General features: G+C 37.4%; 5 protein-coding genes across 9 annotated transcripts; all 5 read left to right on the forward strand.

The window, feature by feature from the left end:
- On the forward strand, positions 14–760 carry LOC18788668. The gene has a single exon (XM_007223932.2). The coding sequence runs from the start codon at positions 111–113 to the stop codon at positions 429–431; it is 321 nt and encodes a 106-aa protein (XP_007223994.1). The 5' UTR covers positions 14–110; the 3' UTR covers positions 432–760.
- On the forward strand, positions 3,514–8,613 carry LOC18790403 (L-ascorbate oxidase homolog). Its single transcript, XM_007221725.2, has 7 exons — positions 3,514–3,983; positions 4,158–4,267; positions 5,549–5,819; positions 6,893–6,995; positions 7,088–7,799; positions 7,886–7,964; positions 8,067–8,613. The coding sequence occupies exons 1-7, from the start codon at positions 3,837–3,839 to the stop codon at positions 8,277–8,279; spliced, it is 1,635 nt and encodes a 544-aa protein (XP_007221787.1). The 5' UTR covers positions 3,514–3,836; the 3' UTR covers positions 8,280–8,613.
- LOC18788318 (T-complex protein 1 subunit beta) lies at positions 10,292–15,208 on the forward strand. The gene is made up of 12 exons (XM_007225587.2): positions 10,292–10,616; positions 10,883–10,919; positions 11,025–11,081; positions 11,777–11,842; positions 11,955–12,066; positions 12,314–12,442; positions 12,657–12,728; positions 13,005–13,120; positions 13,215–13,291; positions 13,507–13,992; positions 14,322–14,637; positions 14,782–15,208. Exons 2-12 carry the CDS (start codon positions 10,914–10,916, stop codon positions 14,926–14,928), a joined length of 1,584 nt encoding a protein of 527 aa, XP_007225649.1. The 5' UTR covers positions 10,292–10,616; positions 10,883–10,913; the 3' UTR covers positions 14,929–15,208.
- On the forward strand, positions 15,320–19,102 carry LOC18792035 (enoyl-CoA hydratase 2, peroxisomal). Of its 2 annotated transcripts, none has more exons than XM_020555719.1 (11): positions 15,320–15,728; positions 15,921–15,943; positions 16,062–16,167; positions 16,334–16,404; positions 16,539–16,611; positions 17,019–17,058; positions 17,419–17,491; positions 17,563–17,776; positions 18,160–18,230; positions 18,623–18,796; positions 18,880–19,102. In XM_020555719.1, the coding sequence occupies exons 1-11, from the start codon at positions 15,669–15,671 to the stop codon at positions 18,965–18,967; spliced, it is 993 nt and encodes a 330-aa protein (XP_020411308.1). In that variant the 5' UTR covers positions 15,320–15,668; the 3' UTR covers positions 18,968–19,102. The 2 variants fall into 2 exon arrangements, with proteins under 2 accessions (XP_020411308.1, XP_007223147.1); XM_007223085.2 differs by having other exon boundaries at positions 15,327–15,728; positions 17,563–17,713.
- Positions 19,230–24,755, forward strand: LOC18789596 (putative tRNA pseudouridine synthase Pus10). 4 transcript variants are annotated; one of them, XM_020555718.1, is made up of 17 exons: positions 19,646–19,748; positions 20,075–20,204; positions 20,329–20,418; positions 20,608–20,728; positions 20,883–21,000; positions 21,212–21,354; positions 21,717–21,788; positions 22,269–22,337; positions 22,434–22,514; positions 22,586–22,705; positions 22,782–22,856; positions 22,958–23,038; positions 23,428–23,501; positions 23,579–23,639; positions 24,037–24,092; positions 24,261–24,346; positions 24,419–24,755. In XM_020555718.1, exons 2-16 carry the CDS (start codon positions 20,077–20,079, stop codon positions 24,343–24,345), a joined length of 1,374 nt encoding a protein of 457 aa, XP_020411307.1. In that variant the 5' UTR covers positions 19,646–19,748; positions 20,075–20,076; the 3' UTR covers position 24,346; positions 24,419–24,755. The 4 variants fall into 4 exon arrangements, with proteins under 4 accessions (XP_020411306.1, XP_020411304.1, XP_007222480.1 ...); XM_020555717.1 differs by having other exon boundaries at positions 19,230–19,748; positions 20,075–20,418; positions 24,032–24,092; positions 24,419–24,750; XM_020555715.1 differs by having other exon boundaries at positions 19,230–19,748; positions 20,075–20,418; positions 24,419–24,750.

Consider the following 24,964-nt stretch of genomic DNA (forward strand, 5'->3'; position numbering starts at 1 on the left):
AAGCCTAATTTTTCTACCCCAAAAAAAGTAATTTAAAAAAAGCCTCATTTCATTTAGGGGTGTCGTCTCACTCTCGCAGCGCTCTGAGTAACAGTCTAATTTACGTTGTTATGGCATCATCGGCACCGCTAAGCTCAGCCGCCCAAAACCCAGCGAAGTCGTTGGGTTTTATTGCAACCGCTATGAAGCGGAAGGACAGCTACATTCAGTTCTTCGCAATGACTGGAATTTTGCTGCTGAGCGTCAGATCACTGGGCCAAAAGTATCGCCTCCACGATCTTCACGAGGACACCTCGGCTCTTAAGGAGGAGCAAGAAGCCCTTACCAACCGCATGAACAACATAAAGCGCGATCTCCTCCATGAGGCCTCTCTCGAGCCCACTGGTCTCTTCGCTTCTAGGCTTCGCCTTCTCTTTGGCGAACGAGAGTGATCGCACTGTGAGTTGATGTTCTGAGGCTTCCTTCTCTTTCTCGTCACTCTAGGTAGTTATTCGGAAAGAGATGCGAAATTTAACCCGAATTTGATAAATTGGATGCTCAATTCAGTGGTTTCTTGTTTCTTACTTGTTGTCGACCTAGGGTTTTGTATCCTTATTTCGTATTCCTGTGAGTTTAAGATTTTGACGCAGACTGTATACTGTTTCGTGATCGATTTTGGCTTAGGTTAGTTTGTTTAGTGGAACGTGACAAGGAAGTAATCTTTCAAATAAATTGTTGAACACTGAGCTTAATTTACATTTTCTTTTTCATTGTGCGTGAATATGGTTTACATTGTTTGGTTAGGTTTCTTGCAGTTGCTCCCTGTTTATAGGTAATATGAATTAAGTTCGAGATAATTGATGAATTGATTGTTTCAGTGGTTTGCTTGGAGCTTGGGATTCAAATGTTCTGTTCATTCTGATCCTGGCGAAGGATTTGGTTATGTTATCTGTTTTCATAGGTTTTGGGGGTTTCTTTTTGAAGATACCTTCCATGGGAAAATGTTGTTTGGCTTTGATTTTGAACAATTTCCAAGTAAAGTTAAGGGTCTTGTATTTTGGTTATGAAACCTCTTGGACAGACGAAACTAGCAAAAGAAATCTGTTTCAGTTTCATGTTTCCTAGTGATCCTCAAGTAGCCAGCGGATGTTGCATTAAGCAATTAAGAATCCCTTCACAAATGTGAAAGTTATCACTCATTCGGAAGAGTAAAAATAGATTGACTCTGCATAAGCGTCTTTATCCTTTTTTTTTTTCTTCTTCATTTGCTCATATATTCAAAATGTTTCTTCTACTCTGGTTTGTAGGGCATTCTGCCATAAATATGTGCGCGTCCTACATCTAAAGGATGGGCAGTTGTGTCATCTCCAACATGGTCCAACCATGTAGGACAATTCTTTTGTTACTTGTGAAAACTACAGCTTGAGTTGAATTGTTAAACTTATTTGTGTTGTACGTTCAGTCTGCGCAAATTTCTTGTTTAGCCTGTGTATTGGACCATTGAGGGTTTTTTTCTTCTTCTTTTGTTAATAACTATAGATGTCGTTTTGTAAGTGGCTGCAAATTGCTTTGTCTTGCATCTCATCTACTCTGGGCGATGAGGATTCTCTGTTTAGATATGAGCCTTCAATAGAATAAATACATTGAAGCGATTGGTTGGGGGGTTAGGCTTCCTTTTCATATAAAAGATTAGAATGTTAGAATTTGGAAAGTGTATTATTTTACTTGGGTTGCAGAGTGTCGTGTTGTGAGGATTCCCTGCTGTTACACATGATGCTTATCTTGATTCTTGATGATGATGATATAGGTTGTTGGGTTGCAACTTGCAAGGCATCTCAGTTTACCAAAAGAGTAAAAAAGAAGTGTGATCAAATTTGAATTTTTAAAACTTGAGTTAAAATGAATATGAACGAGGAGTGAAGAATCAATCATTGTTATAGGTTTTGGAATTCATATGATTGCTTTGCTCAACTTAATTGCACTGCAAGTCTGTAGCATTAGGACTTTGATTGAGATTTGAGAGGAATGTGTGCATGTGTTGCTTTTTCATGATTATGAGTCCCACATACGTCTTAAATCTTTTTCATGTCAATAATGTTATCGTCCTACACTAGAGTCTACAGCTGTGTTACCCTTAGGAGGAGGACATAGATTTGATGGCTACGTGGTGTATGGTTTGAGTTCAACATGCCCACTAATCACGGTTAAGGGGACCTACTACCCAGCCAGGGGAGCATCATCAATAATTTGTCTACTTTTGAACTGCATTTGAATTTCAATTAGAAACCGCGTAAGCATGTTACTTTTTCCTTTTCCTAAATTTGGGGGTTTTTAATTTATTCCTGGCTTCCTTATAAGTTAGAAACCTGGTCTGATTGTTGGGATTGTATGCACGCATCTGTAATCTGTTCTGTTTGGGTTCCGCCATGCCATCAATAGGATAGGTCATAGGAGTCTCAGAATGCTGTAGTGTAGTGTAGTGTAGACATCAAATAAGTCAATTCAGTACTAAAAATAACAAAATGAGATTAGTCACGCATGAAACCCCAATACCCAAGATAGCTTTGAGCACAATTCTCTTTGTGTGTGCGTGGATATGTAAAAGCGCGGGAGTCGGAGTGTTGCGTGGTTGGTTGACGTAAACGTCAATACTCAATAGAGTGGGTGTCATTCAAGTCTGTCACGTGAATGAATGTTGCAAACAACCGAGTCCCAATTCAGTTAACTTGCAATACTTTTCTACTTCATTCTTTTAATTCCATATGCCATTAGAGACAAGAAACTTTCATGTCAATAACTAGAGAGAGAAACAAAGTGAATTTTTGGTGGATATTCACTTTTGTTTATTATTTATCACTACTTGAATTTTGAATTGAAACTGGTTTTGTTTATGAGAGCTGCTTAATTCATTGAAGGAGGTAGGAAATTTCGTTAAAACTGCCATGCCATAACAAGAAAAATAAAGCCTGTCGGCGGCTGCCTATGTATAAATTGGAAGCGGAGGTGGGTAGGGTCTAGCGTGTGAGATTCATGACTCCATTGACTATTTTTATAGTCATGTAATTTAATCTAGTTAAGTTAATAACTTTGCAATGCAATTCAAATAAAAAGAGGCCCTCCTCATTGGAAGCGGAAATGGTTGGGTTGACTAATAATGAGGGCCCTACCCTACTACTCTGCTTGTTAAAATCTAATCACATTTTCACATGCAATCTCTGAGGAGGATGGCGCCAAACCGAAACCTCTCACACACAAACACTACACATTCGTCACAGAGTTGCAAATACAAAAACCAACCCAACCCCATGTGGCAGACACAAACACACACACACCCACACAATTCAATCAAACTCAAACTTGGTATGCCTTTATTCAGTTCATACACCATATATAATAGTAATCAATTATAAATAGTAATGTAACAAAACACCACCGACACCGCAATTTTCTTTTTATTTTCAAATTATTTCCAATTAAAAAATATATATATTTTATTAACTTTCCCTCTCTTTTGTTTTCTTTGCGGCTAGGCAACATCTCACCCTTCCTTTCTTTCTGTACCGCACTTAAATACGTCCCATGCCTCATCAAATGTCATCATCATCATTCACTCTTCTTCCCTTCTCCTTCCTTCCTCACCCTCCCCTCTTTTAAACTCACAAACACACTCCCTCCTATCATATAGCTTTTTCCTAAGTCCAACCATTCCAATCCAATACAACACACCAAAGAGCCAAACACTACACTAGTATTTATACTCTCTCTCTCTCTTCTGTCTCTCTCTCACAGAGACAGAGACAGAGTCATTGACTTAAAACCTCAGCAAGTAAGGCTCCCTCCCTCCCTCACGCATACAAATGTCGCTCAACTTTGCGGGAGCTGCGGTTTCCGCACTGCTATTTCTCACTAGTCTGTTTTCCATTGTCGCTGCTGAAGATCCGTACAGGTTCTTCGAATGGAATGTTACTTATGGCGACATCTACCCACTTGGTGTGCGCCAAAAGGTTTGTTCAAATTTATTATTCTTTTTTAATGATGATTTCCTTGCACATTTTAATTTTATTTAAAATTTAGGAGATGTACTACACAATGTATGTGTACAGGATCTATTTGATTTCTGAGTCTGATCTGATTGAAATGGATCCGATCTGTTGTTCCTTGTTCTTGTTTTTCTTCAGGGGATACTCATCAATGGTCAATTCCCAGGCCCAGATATTCACTCTGTTACTAATGACAATCTCATCATCAATGTCTTCAACAGCTTGGACGAGCCATTTCTCATCTCCTGGTACACACTCCACTCCACTCCACCACTCTCTCTCTTTCCTCTCTGCTAAGTGCAAACATTATCACCCCAAAAATGAAATTAATATTTGTTAATAACTTAATAGGCTTGGCTTATATCTTATAGGGAATGTGTGAAAAAGACAAGATTGCCCTATTCATTCTGCCCTCATTATAAGTATTATAAACCTTTGATTAGAGTGCGGGGTTAGGAGATTTCGTTACTGTAAATAGGCGTCATGTGATTCATATCATATTACAGCTAGCAGAGGAAGCAGCAAGCAAGCAAGCAAGCAAGGGCCGCCTGCCTAATGCTGCGAGCCCACATTTGTCTCTCTAGTATTTTCCTTTTTCTTTTTCTTTTGTTTTCTGTGCATTGGCGGCGTATCAGAATCGTGTATATGCCACTTAAAAAAGAACAAAAAAGAATTGAAGTTCCATTTGGATTTGGGTTTCAGTGCGATTCATAAGTTTGAAGTTAGATCTGGGTTTAAGATTTTGCATGACTCTCTGTAGTTGATGAGGAGGGGTGGCCATGGATCTGATCCGGTCACCGTTATGAATAATTGCAAGGGAAGGGATCTAATATAGTACTAGTACTAATACTACTACTTGTAGAAATTAGGAAGGGAGTCTTGTCTAATCCTATTCCATGATTAAATTAAGCGACAGCAATTGCGGAGCCCAAACAATTAATCACCCTTCCTACCTCATCTACATAACTCATCATGCAGCTCATGTCCCCCTCCTTCCATTAAGCTTTTTTTTCTTTTTTGGGGTCTGGAAACCCTACCATTAGTTGGGTCAGCTAGACGAATGAGAAAATAGAAAAAGGACCCGACAAAATCAATTGCTCAATTATGTAAATTTGGACTTTGGAGCACATGCTATCGCCATTGATCTTTTTCTTTTTCTATTCTCTTTTTGCTCTTTTTTTTTTCTAAATAAAAAGAACAGTCTGTTGACTGGTTGGAAAATAATAATAATTAATAAGTCTCTTGACTGCATTGTATGTTTGTACTAAAAAGGAAATAATTAATTGTCCTTGATTTTTTTTTAAAAAAAAAACTAGATTAACTGAAGCGATTACCGAAAGATCAAGTGAGTGATTAATTGTCCCTTTGGGACTTAATCCTAAGCAGAGTTGTCTATCCATATACCAGAAGAAGCGAGTAATTAGATTGAATAACAAATAGAGGATCTTGGTAAATTAAACAAAAAATTAGTTTATGTAATTTGGAGTTTAATATGGTTATTATTGTACTGTACTGTGTGTAAAATATAGGAATGGAATTCAACAGAGAAGGAATTCATTTGAGGACGGCGTGTACGGAACAACATGTCCAATACCACCAGGGAGGAACTTTACCTACATTCTACAAGTCAAGGATCAAATTGGGAGTTTCTACTATTTCCCATCTCTTGCGTTCCACAAGGCTGCTGGTGGTTTTGGAGGCATCCGAATTCTCAGCAGGCCCAGAATTCCCGTCCCTTTCCCTGATCCAGCTGGTGATTATACTGTTCTTATTGGGGATTGGTACAAGTCTAATCACACGGTATACCCTTCTTATCTTTTCTCTTCTTTTAACATTTTATTTTTTTAATTGTCAAGTCAAACATTTAAATGTGTTTCTTGAGAAATACTTACATAAAATATTAATAATATTATTCAATTAAGATAAGATATGCTATGTGTGATAATTTTTTCTCGTAACATTCTGTAATTAACCGACCATTACATTTTATACAAGTTGTTCCGGTGTTTCTGGTCGTATAGTCTCGTTTTCGCACATTTTTTAAGAAAATAAAAATAAAACGATTACGTCGGTGGGATGTTTACCTTTCTATCTCTGGACAGCTGGACCTGTTTGACATCTGTGATCTTGTGTCGGTAAAACAGCCTTTCTCTTTTATTTTCTTTCGTTTAATAATGAGAAAGCATCTCGAATTACACGTTTTCGTTTCAGTGATTTTGTGGTTTACGGGTCTGGAAGATACGACATTTTTGTGTGCAGATGTTGCTATGATTATTTTTTATATTTTAGAGTATACCTTCTTGGTATGCGGGGCTGGGGATGACTATGTGGGCACATGTTATGTTGGACCACGGATGCAGTATTGTCCAAGTCACCTTCCTTCATCTGCCCACCCACGCCCAATGGCCCATGGTCTCACCGTTTGTCTTAATGTTACATGTAGTCATGTGAAGGATGTTGAGATTTCACCTTAAAATTAATTGGCAATAGAAAGAGTAGTCCAATTTCTTATAAACCCAAACTAAATCCCTTAATATTTTAATATGGGACAAACACTCTCAACACCATGTTTTATTGTCTTGTAGGTCACTATTTGCATTTGGAACCCTTTTGAATATTGGGAAGAAAACAGAAGCACTGTACCACGTGGAAGTTGGTGACTTAAAATTGAAGCTAATAATTCTAAAAAGTAAATCTCAGTACCCAACGCCAGATGTCGGAAACTACCAAAACAAAACATAGGTGGAGAAAAGATAAAACACACAGTTTGGGCCTGCGAGGTGTTTGGTTGTGTAGACTCTAGAGCCCAACAATTTTGGCATTTGGATCAAATTAATGAATGTTAATGTTGGTGTTGGTGTTGTCTTGTGCAGAGCTTGAAGGCTCATCTGGACGCTGGTAAGAAGCTGCCTTTCCCTGATGGAATCCTCATCAACGGTCGCGGGCCCGGTGGATTTTCTTTTAATTTCGAACAAGGTGTGCTTCCATTGCTTCCAAATTTTAATATCATTAAGCCTAGCTGAGATTTCTTTAATAAGTGCATTGATTATATATGCATTGCATTGCAGGCAAAACTTACAGGCTGAGAATATCCAACGTTGGGTTGCAACACTCCCTCAACTTCCGAATTCAAAACCACAAATTGAAGCTGGTAGAAGTGGAGGGAACACACACCCTGCAAACCACCTACTCATCGCTTGATGTACACGTGGGCCAATCTTACTCCGTTCTAGTAACCGCTGATCAGCCCGGGCAAGACTACTATATTGTGGCTTCCTCTCGTTTCACCACTCCAATACTCACCACCACCGGCACTCTTCATTACACCAACTCTGCTGGCCGAGTCTCTGGCCCACCGCCCGGTGGACCTACCATCCAAGTTGACTGGTCTTTGAACCAGGCCCGCTCTATCAGGACCAATCTTACAGCAAGTGGACCCAGGCCAAACCCACAGGGTTCCTACCACTATGGACTGATTAACACAACCAAGACTTACGTGCTGGAAAATTCTGCCGGTCAAGTGAATGGCAAGCAAAGATATGGAGTGAATAGTGTGTCGTTTGTCCCGGCAGACACTCCCCTCAAGCTGGCGGACTACTTCAAAATTGGAGGAGTTTTCCGCGTGGGAAGCATCTCTGACAGGCCTACTGGCGGGGGATTGTACCTTGACACCTCCGTCTTGGGTGCTGATTACAGAACCTTCGTCGAATTTGTGTTCCAAAACAACGAAGACATCATTCAGAGCTGGCATCTTGATGGTTACTCTTTCTTTGTTGTTGGGTAAGCACTACATACACACACGATTCTTCAGTTTTGGTTTCTTGACTTGATCATTAATAAATGAATTGAATGAATATTGGTTGCAGTTTGGATGGAGGGCAGTGGACGCCCGCTAGCAGGAAAGAGTACAATCTCAGAGATGCAGTTTCACGTTGCACCGTTCAGGTGATTACTTCTTATTCTTCTTCTGTATGTTTGATATATATTATAGATAGAATATTGATGGATTGGATTGGATTGGATTGGACGGGTGAATGGTGAGTGCAGGTGTATCCCAAGTCATGGACGGCAATATATGTAGCACTTGATAACGTAGGAATGTGGAACTTGAGGACTGAGTTTTGGGCACGGCAATACCTTGGACAACAATTATACCTGCGTGTTTATACTCCCTCAACTTCCATTAGGGATGAATACCCCATCCCCAAGAATGCACTCCTTTGCGGTAGAGCAACTGGCCGACGCACACGACCTCTCTAAATTTAAGCCACCACACTTGGAAGAACAGGGCCTCCTCTGTTCTGTTCTGTGAGTATCTAGCTAGCTTGCTTAGTGGATCCATCAAGATTGAACAACGTCAGTATCTTACTGTTTGTTTGCTTCTTCTAATTTATTCTACTATTTATGATGTCAAACGCGGAGGACATGTAGCATTTCAACTGTCAAGGACCTCAGCTCGAGGTCACATTCTTTTTTACAACACATTTTGTATTCCCCTTATTGTTTGAGGTTTTCATGTACCAAATTAAATTATTTATGGTAAGGCCGGGGGTGACCCACCCTCAAGTTGCCCCTCATCTCAACTTTTCTATTCTTACCTTTGCTACTTATTATATCCCGGCTATATTCATCATGTCATCACATATATAGAAGTTAAAGGTTAATGTGACTTGTTTTTATTTTTCCAAAACATGTGACTTGTTAATCTTGTTACATGGGTATCCTATTAACCCCCACACCCAACCCCCCCAACCCTCTTTTTTTAACCTATTTTATCTGTTAATATTTGGACCAATCAACCTCATTTATTTATAAATAAATATAAGCAATTATCATATCATAGGGCACAACCCTTAGTACTAAAAAAAAAAGCTTAGTTGAGTTAATGAGGTCTAGTCGAATGGGAAAAGGGTTTTGACTTAAAATCAGTAGCTTCAAGTTCGAACTTTCATAACACTTTGGTCGTGTGTGTGTGAGAAACATCACTCTCCTTGTAGTTTAGACTATCGTTTGTATTTTAAAAAATAAAAGTTGAGTTGATGCAACATTTTGTGCCACTACTAGTCACGATTTGTTATGGCGCTTTTGGGAGTGATCCTGGAGAGGTTAATAATCACTTTTATGGAGAATCACTTAAGTGATTTTATGGAGAAGCACATTTTATGTGCTTCTCCCAATAAGTGATTAATGATCTGTTTATGAGCACAAACTCCTAAACGAGCCCTAAATATGATGTTATGGAGAAATACCTTCCATGTGCTTCTCCCATGAAGTGATTAATGATTTGTTTATGAACACAAACTCCTAAACTAGCCCTAAATATATCAGCTTTGTTGGATTTTGCAATTTTGATTAAAATACCAACGAATAGAAACCGTGGATGCAAATAGTGGAGGAACTTTATTGTAAAAAAGAAAATATCATTTGATGCCACATGTTAATTTTTCAACGGTAAAAATCTATTTATGAGCACAAACTTGTTTTATCTAATATGTAGTGTGCATGAGTTTGTTACAATAAGCGCAAGTGTATTTTTTAGGAAGCACGTTCAGTCTTTTTTCTCTAACTCCATGAGTTAGTGCATATTGTGCTATTAGGGTTTAACAAATTGGGGAAAATCTTTGGATGAAATCGAAATTATATGAGGTATAAGGTCACATATTGAATGCTATATTGAGCCTAAATCAATTGAGTGAAAACCATATTGTGACTCCGGATGACAAAGAGACGTAATCAAAGTGGTAGAGCACCAATATATATTGGTTAGTTGTTGATTCCATTTTAATTTGGTTTGGTTCTTTGAATTTCCTTCTACATCACAATTTCGATTTCAACCTAATTCTCCCCAGTTTGTTAGACCCTAATAGCACAATATACCCTAATTCAGTTAGAGGAATAAGAATGAAGGTGCTTCCTAAAAAAATTATGCAGTTAACAAAATATAACGGAATGCATGAATTGAAAATTTTGAGAAACACAATGACTAATTTGGCTAAATATTGTTCTCATTGACCAAATTAAATTTTCATGTAAAACCCAATGATAAAAAAAAAGTATTTAACCCCATAATCTATTAACGCTTGATTAAATGATTTTTTTTTCCTCAGTATTGAAACGAAGTACGAATTCAACTCTTGAAATGACCTGAAACATATTGTGTATTTATTTTTTTGTAAAAAGTAAAGAAAAGAAAAATATAATAGTGCCTTCCTGCGCCTTCGCGAGACTACGCAGAAGAGTGTTAAGTGACCTTACTTATGACTGGCTAGGGCATTGGGGCGTTGGTATTTCTCTTTTCCAATCACCGCATAGAAAAGACTCTGGCCCACCCATCCCGTTCCCAATCCAACGGTTCGTTCTTGTTCTTTGATGATCACATTTTGAAAGTCAGGCAACCTAGCGGACGTTAGACGTCGGTTCATTGAGAACGATAAATAACCACTACACACTCTTTTCCTCCGCTAGTGCTGTTTCAAGTTTCAACTTAGAAAGAGTGTAAAACCCTCCTTGCGACGCCGAAACCAGTTTTTTGGGCGGGATCCAGAGCCTCCGATTTTCCATTCGCCCTTTCTGTCTTTGCTTTCTCTCTAAGATCAGGTAGTTGCTTGCTTATGATCTAGGGTTCCTAAGATTCTGAGGTTTAGGGTTTTACTTCAGTTTTTCTTTACTTCAGCTTTCCTTTCTTCTCACTTTCGGGTTCTCTGGAGAATAAGTGAAAAGTAACGCGAAAATGGCCGAAATGTTGCTTCTTTTTTATATGATTTAGGGTTATGCCCTTATAATTGGTTCATGACTTATGTGTTTGGCTAAACGCATTTTTTTTCTTTCCATTTTGTTTACTTTATATTTGTGCGATCTTGCAGGTTTCAGCTGAAGTCATCTGCTATCTATTCCATGGCGGTATGTGAATGTTTAATAAATATTCAATACAGGGTGTTGTTTTTTGACGTTTTATTTTCAGAATTATTTCCCTTATTTTTATTTGATTTTAATTGGTGAATATAGGTCGAGAGAATTTTCAAAGATGAAGCTAGTGAGGAGAAAGGAGAGCGGGCTAGACTGGTGAGTTTTCTGCTTTCTGCGGTATTAATTTAAGTGCACAAAATTGCTTGTAACACTTGCAGTTATTTTCCCTCCTTTTATGTCTTTATTCAAGGGACATTCCAGAACAGAAACACAGGAGAGTAAACAAAATGTTGCTTTTCTGAGAGTGACTGACAGTTTATTCTTTAAAATATATGTACATGCTTAGATTGCAAGATTTTACTTCACTGCAAGGCAATGTTTGTTAAATAATAATCGGGATGGGATAAAATTATTGACTAGAAGCATATCTTTTATTCACACTTTCTCGATCCCTCGGGTTTGAGAAAGTATTACTCATTATTTCTTTACATTCTTTTGACCTTTCAAATTCCTTTGGGAAGAATGAAGCATTACACCTTAAACATACGAGTGGCCATCATACAAGATCTCCTCTTGTTTTATTTTGTGTGTACAAATCAAATGTTGTAGTGAATCTTCTGTTTGTCATTTAATTACTTGTGTTCCCCTTTTCCCAAAAAAAAAAAAAAGTGTTCCCATGCTCTTCTGAGATTTGCGACTGTCCCAGCTAAGTCGAATATTGCTCAATTTTAAGTATAGGCAGTGTATGTTAGGCACATTCAATCCTGTTTTGTTGATTGGAATTTCAAATGACTATGGATAGAAGGTGACTTATCCCTCTTTGAACTTATCTATAATCTGTATTTTTTTAGGCGTCATTTGTGGGTGCAATGGCAATTGCTGACTTGGTCAAGACAACCTTAGGGCCAAAGGGAATGGTGAGTTTCATTTACTTACATGTGTTTCCAACTAATAGACGCATGTGCTTATACCATTAATTTTCATTTTCCTACTTGTGTTAGTTACTTTCTTGCTAATATATTTGGACAGGATAAAATTCTCCAATCAACAGGAAGAGGACATGCAGTCACTGTTACAAATGATGGCGCCACCATCTTAAAGTCTCTGCATATTGATAATGCAGCTGCTAAAGTCCTTGTTGGTATCCTAAGAATTGCATTTTACATTAGTGAATATTCATGGTGATCATAACAGGTTGTAGAAATCTTCGTCTTGTTGAGTTATTGTTTTACATTTATGGACTTGGTCAAAGCCTTTGTTTGCAAGTTATCTGTGTCTTAACTACCTAGTTATTGAAATTAATCTTGACTTGTGGAAATAGATTTCATATCGCATGTGGAAATAGATTTCATATCGCATTTTGTAATGATCTTTAATACAAGAGTCAGATATTTCAAAAGTTCAAGACGACGAGGTTGGTGATGGGACAACTTCTGTTGTTGTTTTGGCGGGGGAACTCTTAAGGGAGGCAGAAAAGCTCGTTGCATCAAAGATTCACCCAATGACAATCATATCAGGTTTGTCCTAGGTTTCTGCATGAACATCTATCTCCCTCTCTCTCTCACACACACAGAGTATACATATGATTCTGTGTTTTCTGTTGACCAAAACCTATGCACTTCCCCTTGGCTTTATTTTCATTTCAGTATCTGAACTGGTTAATAGGTTCATATCTTAGCTTTACACTATTTATGTGATGCATGTGAAAAATGCTGTATGTTTGATTGTCAGGTTATCGAATGGCAGCTGAATGTGCTCGCAATGCTTTGTTGCAGAAGGTTGTGGATAATAAGGCTGATTCTGGTATTCACTGCAGCTTATTATTTTGAATTTAAGTGCTGTCATTTTGGCTTCAGTGATTTCTCTTTTTCTTCTGTACAATTCACCAATTTTATCTCTTCATGGATCAACTTTATTTTCATAACTGCTGATATGAGTTATTCAGGCACATGATGTTTAGTTAATGAATTCGATGTGTTTGATCTTGATGTATACTGCTCACTGAAATTGCTTGGTTGTGCTTCCATTATATTTTCCTTGAGCTATTGTAATAATTGAAGACATCACTGGATTGTGCAGAGAAATTTAAGTCAGACCTAATGAAGATTGCAATGACCACTTTGAGCTCCAAAATTCTTTATCAGGATAAGGAACACTTCGCACAGCTAGCAGTGGATGCCGTAATGCGGCTAAAGGTAACATTTGGTAGTTAAGGTTCAATCTTCATGCCGCAAACAATTACTTTTCTTTTATCTTCATGTTGTTTCACAAGGCTGTTTGCAATGGCAGGGGAGCACCAACTTAGAGGCGATCCAAATTATAAAGAAGCCTGGGGGATCACTAAAAGATTCTTTCTTAGATGAAGGGTAAGAAGAGCAATGAATATTTGAGCTTCTTATGAACTCAAATATTTTGGGAATTCTATAATGTAGTCTTCGAGATCTTTGTGTCTTTTGTTATCAATTTATCTGCACAGATGAAATGATCTGCAAAATTTCTTTTTGTTCATTGTTTGGAGACATATGCTGGTCCTTATTTTCTCATGCATGTCTTCTTCGTTACTTCTGTTTTTCTTGTTCAGATTTATTCTTGACAAGAAAATAGGTCTTGGTCAGCCCAAGCGCATAGAGAATGCAAAGATTTTGGTTGCAAATACAGCAATGGACACAGACAAAGTAAAGATATATGGGGCACGTGTTCGTGTTGACTCAATGTCTAAGGTTGCTGAAATTGAAGGGGCTGAGAAAGAAAAAATGAGAGAAAAAGTGCAAAAGATAATAGCTCACGGGATTAACTGTTTTGTCAACAGACAGTTGATCTACAATTTCCCAGAGGAGATCTTTGCAGATGCAGGAATACTTGCAATTGAGCATGCTGATTTTGATGGGATTGAGCGTTTGGCCTTAGTAACTGGTGGTGAAATTGCATCAACTTTTGATAATCCAGAGTCAGTTAAGCTTGGGCACTGCAATCTCATTGAGGAAATTATGATCGGTGAGGACAAGTTGATCCACTTTTCTGGTGTTGAACTGGGTCAGGCATGCACAATAGTGTTGAGAGGCGCAAGGTATTTTTTTACATTTGTTCCCTGCCAATTCAGTTCAGCATTTTAAACTTGGTTTTTGTGTTTCAAAACATGAAATAGAGTACAGTATTTCACAATGCTTATCTTGCATGCAGTCATAGTTTAACTTTTTGTTCATGAGGCAATTAAGACCTTCATTAATTGAATTCTATTGATTGATTTTATCTGCATCCACGCCCTTTGGAATCCCAAAATTTTGTTTACATGCATTAGTTTTGTGACTTGTAATGGCAGGCAGTTCTGCTATTAGTATGTGATTCTCGTCTGACAGTTTTGTGACTTGTAATGACATGTTTGTATTTCTTTGGCAGCCATCATGTGCTTGACGAGGCTGAGAGGTCTCTGCATGATGCCTTGTGTGTGCTGTCTCAGACAGTCAATGACAGCAGGGTCTTACTCGGAGGTGGATGGCCTGAGATGATTATGGCAAAGGAAGTTGATGAGCTAGCCAGGAAGACTCCTGGAAAGAAATCTCATGCTATTGAAGCTTTCTCGAGGGCACTCTCAGCCATTCCTACTATCATTGCTGACAATGCTGGTTTGGACAGTGCTGAGTTGATTGCAAAGCTACGTGCAGAGCACCATAAAGAAGGATGCACTGCTGGGATTGATGTCATCTCTGGAGCTGTAAGTGCCCAAATAAAGAAAATGAAAAAAACAAAAACTGAAATAGGACATTTTAGGTGTATATGATGCCTGGAAACCTCTTCAATCAGTTTTTCTGTACTGTCATCGTTAATTGATGCCTGGCAATTTTTGACATTCTGGCAGGTAGGAGACATGGCAGAACGAGGCATATCTGAATCGTTTAAAGTCAAGCAGGCCGTCTTGCTGTCTGCAACAGAGGCTGCAGAGATGATTCTTAGAGTTGATGAGATCATCACATGTGCACCTCGGAAGAGAGAAGATAGAATGTGAAAGGCTGGATAGAACAATTTGCCAGAAACAAATGTATTTTGACGTCTGCCCTTGCCTCGGCATAGTTTATGTATGATTTGGATGTTTATGTTATTGTTAGAAGATGGGATTTAAAGTTTTGGAGAAATGAGTTTTCGATATGGTCGTAATTGTAAGTGAGCACTTAAATTTTGGATTTCTATCTAGTTTTCGTGAAAATGAAAGCAATGGCCGGTGGGGTGGGGGGCTTTGTTTTCCTTTTGCAGAGTATTAATTTCATGATTTCTCTGTTTTACGTTTCTCTTCTCAACTATAACTATCATTTGCTGTTTTATTGCTTTCGTTCTCGTGGTTGATTTAAGCAAACAACATTAACAAAATGACTGGATTGAAAAGGCACCGGATTGTCGACCTCTGTGTTTTTAGGTGAACATATTTTTTACTATGTGTTTGCTTTTTTTAAGTTGAAAGTGAAACCGTCTTTATCACCACGAAGTCAGTCCATTGAAGAAACACACCCAAAAACAAAAAAAACAAAAAAATAAGTCAATCCAGTGCCGCGGTAATAAAATGAAAAAAAAACAAAATAATATTTGGTCAATGAACTCAGAACGCTGAATAGAGACGTTTATTGAATGTGGTGGTGACTCTGATACTGATGGCACGAAAGACGCCCCAGCTGACATTATCTTGAATCTTCCCAAACCTATCCTTCATCTTACATTACACCCAAAATTTGCAAACAGATATAGAGTGTCGAGATGTCGTCGGATGCGTCGGAGTTCGATCCTAATCGTATCGAGTCTTACAAATTCCCTGAGGTACGCATCTCTTTGTTTTTCATGCTTTGTTAATTGCATTTTCTACACAGCTCTCAACTCTTGAATTAATCTACTTTTCGGCTAATTTTTCTATTGCGATCCACTTTGCTTGCCATCATAGTTTCTTGTAACTTTTTGCCCCCTTATTTTTCTCTGTCTCATGTTGTTGCATATATTGATTTGGAACGTCAGACGACATACACCTATTCGGAGAGGTACGCTTGAGCGTTTCTATCAGATTCAGAGCAGCGTTTTTTTTTTGTTTGTAAAATCATGGAATTACCTGGCCATTGAAATGTTTAGTCTATACTCTTACCCTTTGTAAATTGGCAGAGATGTAGCGCTCTATGCTTTGGGTATTGGAGCTTGCGCCCGGGATGCTGTGGACGTCGACCAACTTAAATTTGTTTACCATGACAAGGGCCAGAAGTTTATCCAGGTGTTAATGATATAATCAAGTTGCTTTTTCATTGAATCATCATTGGAGTTATTTCGTCTAGTAGAATCATTTGAGATAATTGTACAAACATGCTGCTGCGAGCTGCGTCTTTGTTTGTATTTAGAAAACATATCCATAGCATAAATAATGTTACTATTTTCACTAGGTCTTGCCAACATTTGCTGCTCTGTTCTCGCTTGGATCTCTGCCAGGTGGTTTAGGTCTGCCGGGGTTGAAGTAAGTATGGATGATAAGGCCCCCTTTACACATTTCATGTGTAATGCTTGAATTTACACTAGCTTGGTGGTTCATGAAATTCTGATTTTATTTTTCTTTTGCTGACTGGAATTTCTGGTATTTGTTGCCACCAGATATGATCCTCGTCTTTTGCTGCATGGACAACAGTACATAGAATTATACAAGCCACTTCCTTCAAATGCTTGTGTATGGCCTCTTACTATAAGCTGTATTTTATGCCTGAATGTGCAGTAGCTCTGGCTTCTTTACATTGTGAACCTTCTCTAGAATTGCTTAATTTTTCTACCACCTGTATGTAATAACTGGTCTAAGTGCAGTAAGAGTCTGTGCGCAACTGACATGGCTGCCAAAAAATTGCTTAATTTTGGAATGAACCTAATTCATTGCTCATTAACCTTGCTTTTAATAGCATTTTGAGTTGTAGATAAAAAAAGTAGCATCCTAAGTTGATAGGTTTTTTTTATTTCTTTTAGTGGTTACTTTGTTATGAAAACAATTTTTATTAATTTATTATTTTTGGTTTTGTTTATCGTCCATTTGTTTCCTTGAAGAGAGAATAAGTTTTATTTTATGTTACATTTTTTTTTTTGCAGTTAAAAAATACTGTGAGTCTTGCTGGACTCCATGATAAAGGTTTGTATATGTTAGCAGAAGCATATTATTATTTCAGTAACTTGCAGAATCATATGCATGCTAGTATGAGGAAGTTTGACTTAAAGGTTCTTCGGAGAAATATAAGCAAGATGCATGGTATCTGTTTGATGTGTTTATATATTACATGAAGGGTCACATCTGTTATATGAAGTTCCAAATGAAGTCACACTTTATAGAGATAGGGTAAAGAATCACACTTTAAAGAATCACTATCCTTTCTTTTTCCAAAGTGAAGTCACACTTTAAATAATCACTATCCTAAACCCTTTCTTTATAGAGATAGTAATGCTATAATTAGTTTTTTTTTTTTTTTTTTTGGGGGGTTAATTTTCTTTGCAGGTAAAGCTGCTATTCTTGAGATTGAAACAAAAAGTTATGACAAAGATTCTGGTGCATTGTTATGCATGAATCGGTAAGTACTCATTTGAGATAGCTGATCTAATACTGAAATACAATTGACACAGCTGGTGTGTTTCTTTCCAGGACAACTGCCTTTCTGAGAGGTGCTGGTGGCTTCTCAAAATCATCTCATCCATATTCATATTCAAACTATCCAAAGGACAAGGTTCCATCTGTGAAAATCCCAAAAGGTCAACCTTTTGTAGTGTTTGAAGATTGTACACAACCATCTCAGGCATGTAGCATTTATTTCACTATTGCAAGAATGAAAGTCATCGTCTCATACCTCCTAGTTTTAGTTAAGTATTTTCCTTGATCATGCTCCTATTTTCATATGGCATTTGGTCCTTTTTCCTACAGAATTAAAAGTGGTTGAGTTCTAACAAAGCTATGGTCCAATTCTGATAGTTGCCCCTTTGTCAACCTATTTCCCAATTGGTGATCACATTGCTGCTTGTATGCCCAAGACTCGAGTAATAGGCAGCTATTAATGGCTTGTGCTTGCTTTAAATCTAAAAATACATTTCCTTTAATTAGCATATTCAAGATAAACAAAAAGAGTACAGTCTTTTATTCATCTTTATGAGTGATGAACATGTTCAATTTATGGTTTGGATACATTCAGTTTTTATATAAATATAACTACATAGAATCTTTTGACCTCTTTATGAATTTCTGCAGGCATTGCTGTATAGGCTATCTGGAGATTATAATCCTCTGCATTCAGATCCTACGTTCGCAAAAGTTGCAGGGTTGGTTTCCCAGTTAATTACATAGATGGGCTTTTGTTTAAGTTTTTTCTTTTAATTTTGTGTAGGTCATAATCCGCTTTCAGATCCTATGATGCTGTTTTGTCTCAACATGCTAAGAGTCATACTGTAGCCAACTAATACTGCACATATTTTCTTCATTACCTACAATAACTGTGGCCAATTAATTTCTTTGCCTGGTCATGTTTTCTCTTCTCATTTGCTCAGGCTGTGCCGACTTTGATAGCAGTATACTTTATATAGTTCTGAGTCAATTGTATTTGAAATGAGCTATGTTTTACTTGTTCTGGTTTTTCAACTTTCATTTGTACCATAGATCCAAAATGAACCCAAAATTTAAATTTATCTAACATCTTTGTATTGCATTGTCAAAGATTCACACGGCCGATACTGCATGGCTTGTGCACACTTGGATTTTCAGTTAGGGCGATTGTGAAATGCATTTGCAGAGGAGATCCAAACCTGGTCAAATGCATATCAGGCCGATTCCTTTTACATGTCTACCCTGGTGAAACTTTGCTCACTGAAATGTGGCTTGAAGGCTTAAGGTAGATTTGTGTCTCATTCATTGGTCTCTGTGAATCATTTATTATAAACCAAATCGAGTTAATGTTAGTGTTCAAATATGCAGGGTCATATATCAAACAAAGGTGAAAGAACGAAGCCGGACAGTGCTTTCTGGATATGTGGATCTCCATGGTTTATCTTCGTCGCTGTAAAACACTTGTTTATTTACATATGTATTTTGTACTAAATAAGCATATGAAGCGTGTCTCTGTCGTGTATTGATGCTGTAAACAATAAGGGAAATATTACAGGGTTATGAACCTTTTACTATCAATTGACACTTATCATGTCTCGGGAAATAATAATATGAGGTTCCACAAACAAAAAGGGAAATATTCTGTGTATACATTTAAAAAATAAAAAAATAAAAAATAATGATTTTAAAAAATTTAATATTTACACCTCATTTAGCATACTAATAGTAATTCACTTATTATGTATTGCGGAAAAATTACGTAATTGTGAATTATAAGGTCCTTTAGATGACTTTAGAGGCCACTTCAATATGTATTTATTTATTTATTATTTCCAGAGGCCAATATAAAATTTGGAGTTTGTTGGGCTTTTAACATAATTTTTCTTTTTTCTTTTTTCTTTTGGTAATTACCTTTGGCTTTTATTTATGGGCTGGTGGTACTCAACCCGGACATTTGTGCCCTTTCCATTCAAGTAGGGCCGCAAATACTCTTTTCTTCTTGTAACATTCATACAAAGCTTGGTGCTTCGATCAGATACGCGCGTTTTTGGCATAAACGTTAAAACTGAGTCTTTCTGACAAGTACAAATCTTCGACTGCACTTAGGGCTTTTCGAAATGCCAAGCGACACTGAAGAGGCTTCACAGCCCACCGTTAATGGCGACAATGTACGAGCTCTCTGCGATGTGGTCCGAGAGTTGCCCATTCGCGCAGTGATAGACTTATTGTCCATAGGGGTGATCTCCGTTACCCTAATTTTTCTCTTCTTGCCTTTTTCCTGTATTAGTTCAAGTGTTTCTTTACGTTTAGAACAACGCTTAGGAATTTACTATATATTTAGTTTATTGTAGTGGTAGCCAATTACGGCTCTTCAAATGTCATTCCTTCTAAAGATTGTTCGTACTGGATGATCTTAAACCTTTTGCTTCTGTATTGTTGAGGCTCGTTTACTACGGGTAGACGAGTATTCGCCTTCTAAGTAGATGCGGCTAAAATGTCCTCAATATATTATTCAAATGCTTTTGAAATTTTCAGATTAGATATATATGTTTTTCTGTTGTAGGTATGCACCAGATGCATTTTGCGATTATTTGGGATCAGAGAGCATGTTTATTATCGTTCTTCACTATCACCGTCAATGTTGAGTTCAGTTCTTGGAGATTCAACATGTTCGGAGAAACATATGGTGGATGGTAATTTCAGAGAACTGGTAGTTTGTAGCATTTGTTTGGGAATCTTGCAGTTCACTTATTGGGAGGATAAGAAGTTGGTGACGGAAAAGGAGAGTGCTAATGAGTTGGCTGTTTCCATTTCCAGTCTGATTAGGCAACAGGGCTTTGAGATTGACAGCTTTTCTCTTGAAGTGTCTATACCTCCAATTGTCCTGGAAAACGATCACACTGTTTGGTAAGATTTGTAGTTTCACAGAAAAGCTCTTTGACTTTTGAACTTTGGAACATTTCTGAAATATGGTGAACCTAGTTAACATTCTACATCCCAAGTTTAGTTAAATTTCTATTTAGTCCACATTTAAGTTTCTTTGATTTGAGCTCTTTGTACATATAGGTTGCTTTATTGCTTCATTTTCTTTTGTAGGTTGTATATGAAAAGAAAGTATGAATCTGAACTTTGGTTCCAAGGAAAATCAATTTCTGAATGCATTTCTGCAAAGGATGCTCTAAAAATTTCTCTTATGGAATCCCTTGAAACAATGTTGGTATGCAAAGATTCTTTCAGATTCTAATTCTGTTATTTATATGACATAATTTGAAAATGAAATAAAAAGGGTTTTATTGAGAACAGTGAATTTTATATGATTCATAAAAGATACGAATAGTCAATTTAATCTAGGATGAATTGAAGTTTTGCAGGGTTGTAAATCCAACATGAGCGCTTTCCGCATCCGTTTAACATACACTCACCGTATATCATCAAAAACAGTTGAGAATTCTGTAGAGGGGTGCCACGGAGGTAAAAGAAGAAAAACAGGCATGTTCAGTTTTATACTACTACCACTTGTCCCTATTTTTATTGCAAATTTCAGAGTGATCTCAGATTCAGCTCTCCATATGCATTTAAACCCATAGTTGAGAACTTATGTACATGGCATGCATGTTTGTAATGTTATAGAATTCTAAAATATTATCACTGGAGTAGAATTTTAGCACTGTTCGATATCTATTTACTGTTATTGTTACAGGCGCAGGAAATGGTTTGAACACAATTGATGATGACATCAAATGCTCTGGCCCACCAATTGAAGCTGGTGCGGTTGTTGAAGGGTCTTTTGTGAGTTTGCAAGCTAATGAATTGTCTGAGTGCCTGAAGTTACCACTAGGGCAGGTACTCTAATGGAATTTTGTTTGGTATTGGTTGCTGAGAGTTCCATTTTTTCGAATGATCTGAAGACTATAATTGCCATTTTTGGATGTGATGTGATGGGGGAACAATGATGAGTGAACTTAATGTGAGAGTTACTGTTATTTTCTTTGTGTTACTAGACAACAAGTGCTAAGATTTGTTCTTTTGGATATACATAGGGTACAAGTATGAGACTGCCTTTTAGTTTCAAGCATTGGCTTGGTATCAGAGCTGAATCATTTATCTATCTCACTTTTCTAGTCAGTTTTTTGCTAAATCTTTGTTTAAAAAAAACCTCGTTTATGATGTTGATTGTAATTTCACTTTTCATTTATCCTTTCTAGTCCAATGAACCCTGCTGTTTGGAGTTTCTCTGCTACCGGACGCAAATCTACGTTGGTGGGAGATACCTGAAGGTAGGCTAATTGTATTTTTTCCCGTCTCAGACAGACTAGCTTATCTGAGCATACCCAAGTTTTAGGCTTATTTGGGCACACCCAAATCTATTTTCGACCTGTTTACTTACTAGGATGCCAGAAAGGTGTTAGGATTATTCTCATATTAATTATTGTGTGTAAAGCCATCTCTCTCTCTCTCTCTCTCTCTCTCTCTCTCTCTCTCTCTCTCTCTCTCTCTCAAAGCAAGAGATATTATGTAGTTTGTGTGTATGTGTACTTATGCATCTTTAGGGATGCCTGGATCTTCTATCTGAAGATGGAAAAATGGGTTTGAGATGTTTTGTTATTATTTCTATGTCTGGATACTAACCTCAGTGTCATTAAGCTAATCTTGAGGTTGTGTCTGCTTCGTTAGCTAGCATTGTAGTTGCTTTGTGTCATTAGCTAATCTCGTGGTTGCCAAAAGGTAATCAATGCTAATTACTCTTTATGTTACAGTACTCAAGAAATGTGAGTCAAACCTGTTGGATTATTGATGATGAGAGAATGGGAGAAGCATCTGTCGAGGTAATATTTCCAAATATTGGCCAGTCTTTCTAATTTGGCTTGTTCTTCTGGAAACAATGGTGGAAATCTTGACATTATTTGTGTTTTCCTGTATAGGAGATACTAGGTAGCAACATTCTTCCTCTATGTCGTGGTGATAACTATAAATTTCATGCTGCTGGCAGAGAAGATATAGATGTAATGGAAATCTGCTTTTTCGTACTGCAGTTTGAATTAATAAGTAGATTCTGAAGTATGTATCTTTTTAGGTTCGGATGTTGGGTTCTGGAAGGCCTTTCCTCCTTGAAATACAAAACGCACGCAATATCCCATCTGAAGAGTCTGTAAAATTTTTGGAAACAAAGATAAATAACTTGGAAAAGAAACTGGTGAGCTCACTGCCAAATCAACATTGTTGTTTCTCCTGTCATTGAGCAATAACAAAAGAGCACATTATGGATGCAGGTAGGTGTGAAAAATCTGAAACTGGTAGGCAGTCAGTCGTGGGAACTGATGCGTGAAGGAGAAGCAGAGAAACAGGTTTGTTCTTCTTCTACATTTATTTATTTATTTTCTCTTTTCCCCTACTCCTTCCCATCTCATGTTGATGGCCTGTTATATTGTCTTGTATTTGCACGCAGAAGCAATACACTGCGCTAGTGTGGATTTCTCGTCCTCTCAAGGATGAAGACTTGCAGTCTATATCTTCACTTGAAGACATGGTGAGCTATCTTTAAGCCTCATAACAGTTTTCTACTTGTTTATCATCAACTCTAAAGCATGACATAATATGATTTATGGAAAAGATTTTATTTAGAAAGGACCTTGCCTGTGAACACTAATTCACATTGTGTCCACTAATTATGAGTAATCAGCAATAAAAAAATGTCAAGGGTTTCTCCAAATTTGTTATGAACTATTCTTAATTTTCTTTTTGTTCATTCGTCGTTGCCTAAATATATATCATTTGTTCTCTTTTAGTATTTTATAAGTTAGGTCTTATGACTGGGGAAATCTTCTATAGTGTTTGTTGGGCAAATAATATTCCTTGATTTCAAAGCTTTCCTTTCCTTAATGGAAATTCCGCCTGATATCTATTTATTTTGTATAGCATATTCTGCAGAGGACTCCAATCAGGGTGCTGCATCGGCGAAGTCCATTAGAACGTGAAAAGATCATACATTGGTTTGTGGATTATTCAAATTTTGTGGCACAATAATGTTCTAGATGTTATCATGTTTTTAATCTACTTTCCAATTTAGGATGAGAATTGAGAGGATTGTTGGAAGTTCTCAGTATTTTCTTCTGCATCTATGTACGCAGGTAAACTTTTTATAGCTTCTTAGCATGAAAGTAAAACTGAATCATTGAACTTGATTGAGCTAAAATTTGTTTGCCGGCATCTTTTTATTAAAATAATGGACCTTAGGTTTTGGTAATCAAATATGTTTAGGAAACAAGTGTTTCAGGTTTCTGTACTTGTGACATATAAAGTTTTAGTACTTTATGCATTGAAAATATCACAAAAATTCAAATTTGAATGTAAGATTGAAACGTCCATTCTTTTCATGTTTCACATTAACCCTGCATTAAAAATACTTTATGCATGTATATCTTATTTACTTATTTAGTTGAATTTTGGCCTCTGATTTTAATGGAAGAGTGACTCTTTAAATTCGTATGCATGGAACGAACACTTATATATGTCTTTGCAGCACAGGCTGGAACATATATCAAGGAATTCATTCATGGGGACCTCGGACGCACCCAACCTAGGTATAATTTATTTAATCACCTGGACCTTGAGAGGTTAGGGTTCTGTCTGTCATCATGATCCCTTGAGAGGTTAGGGTTTGGGACATTAGAAATCCCTTCTTTTGACTGGCTGGGGACTCTGCTCTTTATGTTCTGTTGATCAGAATGGCTTCCCTTCGTCTTTTGCAGCATTGGATCAATTCTTACTTGTAGAGCAGAGATACTGCGGCTTGATGTAACAGATGTGAAAATGGAATGTTTTCTCACTGAATGAGGTTATTGTTTATTCCTTCATTCATTTGTCTTATTTTCCAGTGTCAGGCTTGAAAACTGAGTTCCCCTTGCAGGAACCATTACTTTGTACAACTACTCAGCTGAAGCTGCAGCTTTGGGGGATTCATATACGGTTCAGACCAAATGATGCAGCAGATCGATCAGCGAGAGTTTAGAATGTAGTTGTTTCTGTTTTCCGGAGGTTCTCATCTATTGGCCAGTCCTGCGCTTTCATGTTTTTTATGTTGATTTTTATTTGAAGATACAAGTACATTTTCCTTTTGCTTGATGTAAGATAACAATCGGTCCCGTGAGCCCTTTCATTCACTGAATAAATTAAATGAACGCACTAAAACGTCTGTGGCCTTAGTAAGTTGGCAATAAAGGGGTTGAATTGGCTTGGCCTTTTTCTTGGACCGAGCTGGAAGTCCTGTAATTATATTGTATAGGCCCAATTAGTTAGAAGTTTACTAGGCCTATCTACATTAGCTGAAAGTTGTAATGGTCTGATGATGGTCTTCAGGCCCAATAACGAAGAACTAAACTCGCCCCAATCAAAGCCCCAGTGAAAGCAAAGTGAGCTCAAAGTTTAAAATTTGCTTTATGGGCCCTGCAACAGA

This window comes from Prunus persica, chromosome G1, assembly GCF_000346465.2.
Source record: "Prunus persica cultivar Lovell chromosome G1, Prunus_persica_NCBIv2, whole genome shotgun sequence".
NCBI lineage: Eukaryota > Viridiplantae > Streptophyta > Magnoliopsida > Rosales > Rosaceae > Prunus > Prunus persica.

Coding starts and splice junctions, on each gene's coding strand:
- LOC18788668 (XM_007223932.2), top strand. CDS start 111: ATGGCATCATCGGCACCGCTAAGCTCAGCCGCCCAAAACCCAGCGAAG.
- LOC18790403 (XM_007221725.2), top strand. CDS start 3,837: ATGTCGCTCAACTTTGCGGGAGCTGCGGTTTCCGCACTGCTATTTCTC. Junction 5,820..6,892: donor GGTACAAGTCTAATCACACG/GTATACCCTTCT, acceptor TGTCTTGTGCAG/AGCTTGAAGGCTCATCTGGA. Junction 6,996..7,087: donor TTCTTTTAATTTCGAACAAG/GTGTGCTTCCAT, acceptor ATTGCATTGCAG/GCAAAACTTACAGGCTGAGA.
- LOC18789596 (XM_020555715.1), top strand. CDS start 19,629: ATGCCAAGCGACACTGAAGAGGCTTCACAGCCCACCGTTAATGGCGAC. Junction 22,857..22,957: donor AAGGAGAAGCAGAGAAACAG/GTTTGTTCTTCT, acceptor ATTTGCACGCAG/AAGCAATACACTGCGCTAGT. Junction 23,640..24,036: donor TTCTGCATCTATGTACGCAG/GTAAACTTTTTA, acceptor TTTGCAGCACAG/GCTGGAACATATATCAAGGA.
- LOC18792035 (XM_020555719.1), top strand. CDS start 15,669: ATGTCGTCGGATGCGTCGGAGTTCGATCCTAATCGTATCGAGTCTTAC. Junction 15,944..16,061: donor ACATACACCTATTCGGAGAG/GTACGCTTGAGC, acceptor GTAAATTGGCAG/AGATGTAGCGCTCTATGCTT. Junction 17,059..17,418: donor TGCTGGACTCCATGATAAAG/GTTTGTATATGT, acceptor TTTTCTTTGCAG/GTAAAGCTGCTATTCTTGAG.
- LOC18788318 (XM_007225587.2), top strand. Junction 11,082..11,776: donor AAGGAGAGCGGGCTAGACTG/GTGAGTTTTCTG, acceptor GTATTTTTTTAG/GCGTCATTTGTGGGTGCAAT. Junction 13,121..13,214: donor ATGCCGTAATGCGGCTAAAG/GTAACATTTGGT, acceptor TTGCAATGGCAG/GGGAGCACCAACTTAGAGGC.